This window comes from Saimiri boliviensis, chromosome 5 (assembly GCF_048565385.1).
Source record: "Saimiri boliviensis isolate mSaiBol1 chromosome 5, mSaiBol1.pri, whole genome shotgun sequence".
Taxonomy (NCBI): Eukaryota; Metazoa; Chordata; class Mammalia; order Primates; family Cebidae; genus Saimiri; species Saimiri boliviensis.
Genome location: NC_133453.1, coordinates 57162321 through 57171561, shown reverse-complemented (window position 1 = coordinate 57171561; position 9241 = coordinate 57162321). Strand labels below are relative to the sequence as shown.

At 34.8% G+C, this 9241-nt stretch overlaps 1 protein-coding gene across 4 annotated transcripts in view; it reads right to left on the bottom strand.

Moving 5' to 3' along the window:
• Positions 1–279: 279 nt before the first annotated feature.
• The window catches only part of NCKAP1 (NCK associated protein 1), a 118227-nt gene continuing 109265 nt past the window's right edge, over positions 280–9241 (bottom strand). For all 4 annotated transcript variants that reach the window (XM_074399379.1, XM_039469737.2, XM_074399380.1 and 1 more), the window contains 5 exons: positions 6611–6704; positions 4795–4911; positions 4098–4207; positions 2480–2569; positions 280–1203 (listed from right to left, as the gene is read on the bottom strand). In XM_074399379.1, coding sequence (XP_074255480.1) covers positions 1087–1203; positions 2480–2569; positions 4098–4207; positions 4795–4911; positions 6611–6704 — 528 coding nt within the window. In that variant the 3' untranslated portion in view covers positions 280–1086. The remainder of the gene's footprint in view (positions 1204–2479; positions 2570–4097; positions 4208–4794; positions 4912–6610; positions 6705–9241) is intronic.

The window sequence follows — 9241 nt, the reverse complement described above, 5'->3', positions numbered from 1 at the left end:
CTATCTGGTTATTCAAATGAGCAAGTTGATAGCATACAAGCTTTAGGTTGTTAATTTTTAAGAAGTATTGTATAATTTTATTTTCTAATTTTGGTATTTTTTTCAATGAAATGTTTTTCAAAACATTTAAACGAATCATGTAATAGCTGACCTAGTATCGATTGCTGTACTTAGACATTCCTAAACCAAAATTTATTTTAAACTAAGTTGGAACAAAAACTTTCGTATTATCAAAAGAATGTCCAAGAATTTTGATTAAGGAAATCATTCGAACTGTAATACAGTCTAGTGTTTATTTTATGTTATGGCAGGTACACTTGAATTTCAAAAATTTAAAACATATATAAAAAGTGGTTAGGGACTAACATTTGTATCAACAGTTGATAAATGTCTAAGATTGTTTATTATACAGCAGGGTATAATGGTAGTGATAATGCCAACAGGGCACCATGGAAGTTAGTCTAAAAATTATCACTAGGCTTTATACAAGCAACAACATATGCTGCTGTTTTTAGAATTTTGGGAAATGATCTGCTTCTAATTCTAAGCAGTCCTTTAACATTTTTAAATGTTATACAGTGTTATGGTATTTAGTTTGGCAAACGTTTCAAAATAAAGTAGAAATGTATTCATAACATCACAGAAATGCACATCCAATTTTGTTTTCAATAAGAACCATAGGTACAGATCAGAACTCTTCCCTATATGAAATAATTTATACACAGATGAATGCTATAATATCACTATCTAAAATAATCACTAAATACAATTTTTTCAGAAATAAACAAGCAAAGATTTTTTTTCATTATCAAATATCAAAAACATGTAGATAATGTATGTTTTTCAAATAAATGATACTCTAAAATTATAGGAATAATCTCAGTGAATTCAGTGAATGTGCAACCTAAATCAACCAAGTATACTGTAGTACAACCATATTAAGAAACCAATGATCAGAAAATACAACCGTATGAAAGAAATTTATAATCCACAAACTTTTTCAGGCCTTAAGGTAAAATAGTTCCACAGTCTACAGGTAAAACCAAGGCAACAAAAATGCGTGCTTGTCTTGAATAAGTAGATATTTTATGCAGAAGATGTAACACTTTGTTTGTAGACAGCATGGTATGCATTTCTCAGCAAGACATAAGGAAAACAAGACTCCAAAAGATCCATTGTAAGGAATGGGGATTCTTGTACAATCTGAAAAATTCAAAAAATGCATCAAAACTCAAGTTATTTATTATTGGAACAGTTCTTGACAACCAGTAAGGCATAATTTCTACACTGTTCTTATTAGAAATAGACACATATTATTTCCTTTTTACTTAATCTAAAATGTAAATATGCCAGAGTGAATGTATATCAAAATGTTTAAAAAGTACCACTTCTCAATTAAATTATTATTATTATTGTTATTTTTGAGATGGAGTTTCACTCTTGTTGCCCAGGCTGGAGTGCAATGGCATGATCTCGGCTCACTGCAACCTCTGCGTCCCGGGTTCAAGGATTCTGCCTCAGCCTTCCAAGTAGCTGGGATTACAGGCATGAGCCACCACACCCAACTAGTTTTGTATTTTTAGTAGAGATGGGGTTTCTCTGTGTTGGTCAGGCTGCTCTCAAACTCCTGACCTCAGGTGATCTGCCTGCCTTGGCCTTCCAAAGTGCTGGGATTACAGGCATGAGCCACCGTGCCCAGCTCAATTAAATTATTTAATCAACAAGAATATATCGAGCACTTTGGTTTTCCTCACTGATATACTAGAAATAAAAGACAATAGAAAAATACTTAAAATATGGTCCATGCTATCAATTCTAACTGGCAATCCAAGACTAATAAGCTAGGAAGCAAAATCAAACATAAGACCAACTATAATTAAATGGAAAGCTGCAAATTCTAGAGGAATTCAAAATGGAAGAAAGATTAATGTAGGCCAAAATAATCAGGAATGATTTGGAAAAAGATTTGAGCTGTGGGGTGTGCTGAGTCATTAGGATAAATACAATTTCTGCAGGTAAGGAAAATGACTCTAAGTGGGGAAAGAGCCATGTGGTAGAAACAAGCAGAGCTGGTCCACAATTACTGCAGAGAGGGAAGTGACTAGGCACAGAGCATTATAGAAAATTACACAAAATGGGCAGATGGGCAGAGTACAGTCAGAATGTGGAAAAATCAGAAAACTAGAAGAGAGCTGAAACCATTACAGTAGAAAAATATAAGGCCTAAGTGTTTTCCAATAGGTGGAAAAACTGTTCATAAAAGAATACTCAGTTAATGCTAACCTTTGTTATTTTCTGATATTACCAAAATGATAAAATATAAGTGATGTTAGTCTTCTCTGCAAATTTTAGAAAGGTATGGTTTATGTGAAGTGAATAAAAGGGATCAAAAAAAGTATTCGACAACTAAAATGCTAAGAAAAGATTCTCAGGAAAGACTGGAACTTTTTTATTGTTAGTAAAAATAAATGAGACTTACCATATCTAGCAGTAAATAAACTGACTCTCTATTTCTTGTTGTAGTTTTATCTGTCTCCTGGCCAATTTTCAGTAGACTGGAGGATGCAAGCTTAAAAGTATACGTACACATAAAGTGAGTTTGTTAATAACAGGTTCATTAGTTACTTATTTTTGGTATGCTTCAACTTTCAACACATTTCAATCACTTAGTGCTATATATAAAATAATAAGCAATTAAATAACAAGATGAGCTTCGATACTCTACATTCAAGCAATAATTTAAAGAGTAATTAAGGCACAAAAAGACACTAACACAATAAATGTAATCAAATACTCTTATTGGTCTTTAAAACTGACTTTTTTGAGAACAAGTCTGCTTTTTAAAATGATTCAAATTATTTTCTCTTATCCTATTCCAATATCTGTATTGACTATATTTCTTAGTTCCCAAGTAAAAAGGCAGTTTTACACTGGATCTGACTTCACAGAAACACTGTAAGATTAAGACATTAAACTCGTGAATGAAGAAATTATCTGCAAGTGGAAAGAAACATTTAAACATTTTAATAGTGTTTTTCTTGAAATAGAAGTTATTTCCCCCCTCAAGTTAGTACTATATTTGCATATTTAATTTAAAAATTTTTTTTTTAAAAAGCAGACAGGATTTATAACTAAAAAAGAAGTAAATGTTCTAGAGTTCAGTATGCCATGGTCTTTCCTTTAAATAAAGTATGGAAAAGGTTATAGTAATAAAGAAAAGGAAGAACTACACTGATAAAGAAACTAAAAAGCATGTTTCATGAGGCTACATTTAGCACTCCTCTCTTTTGATAAGGAGTAGTATATTTTTTTTTTTTTTTTTTTTTTTGAGACGGAGTTTCGCTCTTGTTACCCAGGCTGGAGTGCAATGGCGCGATCTCGACTCACCGCAACCTCCGCCTCCTGGGTTCAGGCAATTCTCCTGCCTCAGCCTCCGGAGTAGCTGGGATTACAGGCACGCGCCACCATGCCCAGCTAATTTTTTGCACCTTTAGTAGAGACGGGGTTTCACCATGTTGACCAGGATGGTCTCGATCTCTTGACCTCGTGATCCACCCGCCTCGGCCTCCCAAAGTGCTGGGATTACAGGCTTGAGCCACCGCGCCCGGCAAGGAGTAGTATTTTTAATGATTAATTTATCACCCATTAATGGTCTTTCTCCAAAGAAATGGAAATAAGTAAAATATGTCTTTTTAGAGAGAACAGTTTTCCTGGTGACCTCAATTTTCCTTTGCTTTTTTCTCTTTCAAATCTAGGAAAATTTCTAGGGCAGTCCAAACATCAGCTTAGAAAAAAAGGTCATACTGCAGAGCTCTAGAATTGGGAAAGAGACTTCCAAGTCTAAAGCAAATGATAACTGACTGCTCCTCAATTTTAATGTCCCGCCTTCACCTGTTTCTCCCTCTAAAAAAGAAAATAAATAAATAAAAATAAATAAAAGGAGACTGAAATTTATATACCTGAGAAAATATAAAAACAAAATGAGAAGACACTAGATAATATGTAAAAATAAAAAGAAGTTATTCTTATATCTTGTAGTTCTGATTTTTAGTTTCCTTTATAAAACGTGATGAGTTCTGTAATCTGATTATACCTACCGCCAGAAATTCTTTAAGACGGTCTTCAATGCTTCCTTTGTGAATTGTAAACAAAGCTGCAGCAATCTGGTTGATGGCTTTGGCCAAGCAATGAATGTTGTTGCAATGTCCTGAGAAAATGCAAATAGGGTTGTGCGACCCCAAAATAGCAAATAATACATAGAAGGCAAATCTTTAATGACTTCACAATCTATATAAACAGTGGCATAATTAAGAGTAGATTTGGAACATGATCGAACTTGGTCTCCTTTGACTTTCATGAACACTGAAGTTTTTAAAAATAGTGTATGTAGCAAGAGAGCAGCAAATGATCATGCATATGTTAAACAGGCAAACATTTCTGAAAACATCTAAAAGAAATCACACATCAGTTTTATAGTATCTTGGAAACCAAAAGGAAGTGCTTAGCTGCTTTACAACATTTTATCTTTCAATCCTTAAAACAGTCCTATGAGTTGGATACTCCCTCACTAACTTCTACACACATTTATGCACACATGAGCTTACTCACACACATTTAATATATCAGGAAACTGCAGTTTAGGAAAAAGGAAACAGACCACCCCAGGTTCCACTGCCAGTTAGTGGCAGGACTTAAAAGTCATATTTCATTATAAAAGAGCACCAATTACTTGAAAAGTAAAGTACCAAAACACATGATTTTTCCATTGCCGAAACACTTTTAAACTACTATTACCTTCTATAGCAGGGCTGTACTGAGACATCACATTACTGGCCAGTGTTGGCAAAGAAACTGCCACAAACACCATGAGAAGGCAGGCAATTTTATACTCCTCTTCTGGACTAATGTTTTCTAAGGGACAAAAATTAAAAATAAAATCAAGGTATTTCTTCAAAATTTGTTAAGCTTTCATAATTTAAACTAGACAAAACATTTGTATTTGAAAAATGATTGACTTTTTTTTTGGAAATAGTAAAATACTAGCATTCTTAGAATTGGTCAAAATTTGGTTATTAAAATATAAAGTAGAAACAATTTATGTTACTATTGACTATTATCAATTACTTAGGCATATTTCAAGGAGCTCTGATTATATAGTAAAGTAAGATATTGTAGAACAAAAAATATAGTTAGGATAACTGTGATCCTAAAATTTCTTAATTGAAAACCAGTGAGAAATTATTACTTTATCAGAAAGTTCTATTTATAATTTAGAAAACTTATTATCTCATAAATTATTCTGAAAAATCACCAAAACAATTCTTAATTACTTTTTGAAATAGATATGACTATAATTTTAAATTTACTATTTAAAAGATACAAATGTGGAAAGAGGACTGCGTTTCCAGTCTCTCTATTTTAGAAGACAGACGAAACTAGTCATGAATAAAAATACCTAGCATTGCCCTAAAGTTTTCAAGACATAACCCTTTCTAAAACATTTATTGTGATATGCACTCAAATTGTGGGTTATTTAGGCTACTATTCACCATTAGATGCAATTAAGAATTGAATGTAAGAAAAAAGCCAAAATACGTTTAAAGATTTGGTTGATTACAAAAAATACAGTTGTAGCAAATCAAGTAATAGTTATAATTATCCATGTGACTAAATGTAACATACAGTACGAATGAAGAGACAAAGAGCATTGTTAAATGGAAAAAAAAGGGGGGCGGGGCATTTTAGTAGTAGAAATAGATGAAATGCTATAGTTTACTTTGTAGAGAAATCCAGAACTATCTAGAGCATTCTAAGCATGCACTACATTTTAAAGGGCTGGTATTAAAAATTTCTAAATATTTTATATAACACTGTACAAACTCTTGATGATGAATAACTCTAGTCCAATAAAAATAGAAGCCCTTTTCTAGATCTCCATTTTTTGCTTTCTACTGGACCATCTCCCATCAGCATACAAATGCTATAATCTCTCCTATCTTAAAAAATCCTTCTCTTACTTTGCACTTGCATCCAGCTACAATAATTTTATTTCTTTGCTCCCCTTTATAATAAAACTCTTTGGGAGAGTTGTATTCTTACAGTTATCTCCAATTCCTTTTCTCCGATTCTCCCTTAAGTACTCATTAATCAGCCTTTTGCCAATAAAACCTCACTGATACTGATCTTCTCAGTACCACCAATTAACTCTACATAGCTGATCATCTCCTTTTTATCTTCCTAGAAACTACTCTTTCCTGGTTTTTCTTCTACTTCATTGGTCCTGCCTTCTCAATTTCTCTAAATTTCTTTTTTGGTGGTTTTTCCTTTTCTCCCTGAGCTCTTAAATCTTAGAATGGCTCAAGGCTCAGACCTGGATCCTTCTGACTGCTGCATCTGTACACACTAAATGGCTGAGTAACCTCAAGTTCCAGAAGGTGGGATGCTTTTGTTTTATGCACTGATATATTCCAACTACCAGCAATAACAATAACAAATTTAAAAAGCTTAACGCAAAGCAGGCATTTGAATATATGGTTAAATATCATACCTACATCTATGATGCCCTGGTAACTTTAACTAAGAATACTAAATACTTACTAATACATTTTACCTGATTTTTGTGAAGAAAGAGCGACTACCAATGCAGGATCAATCTCACAAGGTAATCCAGCAGCTGACGATAACTCATACACATTCATTGCAACCTGATAAAAACATACGAATTACAGAGCAGTAAATAGTTTAACAAATTTCTGAGAAAGCTCCCTGTTTATTAGTCTGCCTAGAACACCAGAGAATTTCAGAAACTTGGCTGAAGCAGAAACTACAACATAACTAAATATATTGAACAACTGATTCAAGGTAGGTTGAATACTGTGTGAAGTGTTGCTAATTCTAACTTCCTACTGCTAGGCCAAACAAAACTTGTATACTTTCTGTGGCACAGTTCAGCTGGATCACTCTAAAGTTATCACTTTGCTTGGAAGCATGAATATAAAATATCAAGTCAGAAAAGATAAATACATGAACAAAAGTGAATCAATATTACTAGACCTATGTTTATGTTCATAGTAGTTTAATGAAAAATTACAGTGGTTCAATGTCTAATCATATCATATCTATAAATGTGAAAAATTACTTATAGATTTTTAAAGGAGTATTCATTTAAAAATCTGATAAGGGAATTTCTAATAAATAATTTTTCTGTATCACATATAGACATCAGATATTCAAGATATTCTGACTGTTCAATAATCTCAGATAAAGACTATCTACATAACTGGTTACCTCTGATATGGTGACAACAAACCTTAGTATAAAACATGAAGCAAAACAGTATAGCTTAGAAAAAATAAGAACATGGCAGGGATTAAGTTCTAGTTTAAAATGTTTGTAATCTACTTACTTTACACACAAAAATTAATTCAAAATGAATAACAAACCTAAATGTAAAAGCTAAAACTGTAAAACACTTAGAAGAAAATATAGGCACAGCCGGGCGCGGTGGCTCAAGCCTGTAATCCCAGCACTTTGGGAGGCCGAGGCAGGTGGATCACGAGGTCGAGAGATCGAGACCATCCTGGTCAACATGGTGAAACCCCATCTCTACTAAAAGTGCAAAAAATTAGCTGGGCATGGTGGCACGTGCCTGTTATCCCAGCTACTCAGGAGGCTGAGGCAGGAAAATTGCCTGAGCCCAGGAGGCGGAGGTTGTGGTGAGCCGAGATCGCGCCATTGCACTCCAGCCTGGGTAACAAGGGCGAAACTCTGTCTCAAAAAAAAAAAAAAAAAAAAAAAAAAAAAAAAAAGAACCAAAAGAGCCCGCATAGCCAAGTCAATTCTAAGCAAAAAGAACAAAGCAGGAGGCATCACACTACCGGACTTCAAACTATACTACAAGGCTACAGTAATCAAAACAGCATGGTACTGGTACCAAAACAGAGATATAGACCAATGGAACAGAACAGAGGCCTCACAGGAAATACAACATACCCACAACCATCTGATCTTCGACAAACCTGACAAAAACAAGCAATGGGGAAAGGACTCCCTGTTTAATAAATGGTGTTGGGAAAACTGGCTAGCCATGTGCAGAAAGCAGAAATAGGACCCCTTCCTGACACCTTACACCAAAATTAACTCCAGATGGATTAAAGACTTAAACATCAGACCTAATACCATAAAAACCTTAGAAGAAAATCTAGGCAAAACCATTCAGGACATAGGTGTAGGCAAGGACTTCATGACCAAAACGCCAAAAGTAATGGTAACAAAAGCCAAAATAGACAAATGGGACCTAATCAAACTCCACAGCTTCTGCACGGCAAAAGAAACAGTCAGTAGAGTGAATCGGCAACCAACAGAATGGGAAAAAATTTTTGCAGCCTACCCATCTGACAAGGGGCTGATATCCAGAATTTACAAAGAACTAAAGCAGATCTACAAGAAAAAAACAAACAAGCCCATTCAAAAATGGGTGAAGGATATGAACAGATACTTTACAAAAGAAGACATACAGGAGGCCAACAAACATATGAAAAAATGCTCATCATCACTGGTCATCAGAGAAATGCAAATCAAAACCACATTGAGATACCATCTCACACCAGTTAGAATGGCGATCATTAAAAAATCGTGAAATGCCAGGCGCGGTGGCTCAAGCCTGTAATCCCAGCACTTTGGGAGGCCGAGGCGGGTGGACCACGAGGTTGAGAGATCAAGACCAACCTGGTCAACATGGTGAAACCCCGTCTCTACTAAAAATACAAAAAATTAGCTGGGCGTGGTGGTGCGTGCCTGTAATCCCAGCTACTCAGGAGGCTGAGGCAGGAGAATTGCCTGAACCCAGGAGGCGGAGGTTGCGGTGAGCCGAGATCGCACCATTGCACTCCAGCCTGGGTAACAAGAGCGAAACTCTGTCTCAAAAAAAAAAAAAAAAAAAAAAAATCGTGAAACAACAGATGCTGGAGAGGATGTGGAGAAATAGGAACACTTTTACACTGTTGGTGGGAATGTAAATTAATTCAACCATTGTGGAAGACAGTGTGGCGATTCCTCAAGGACCTAAAAATAGAAATCCCATTTGACCCAGCAATCTCATTACTGGGTATATATCCAAAGGATTATAAATCATTCTACTATAAGGACATGTGCACACGAATGTTCATTGCAGCACTGTTTACAATAGCAAAGACCTGGAACCAACCCAAATGCCCAATGATGATAGACTGGATAGGGAAAA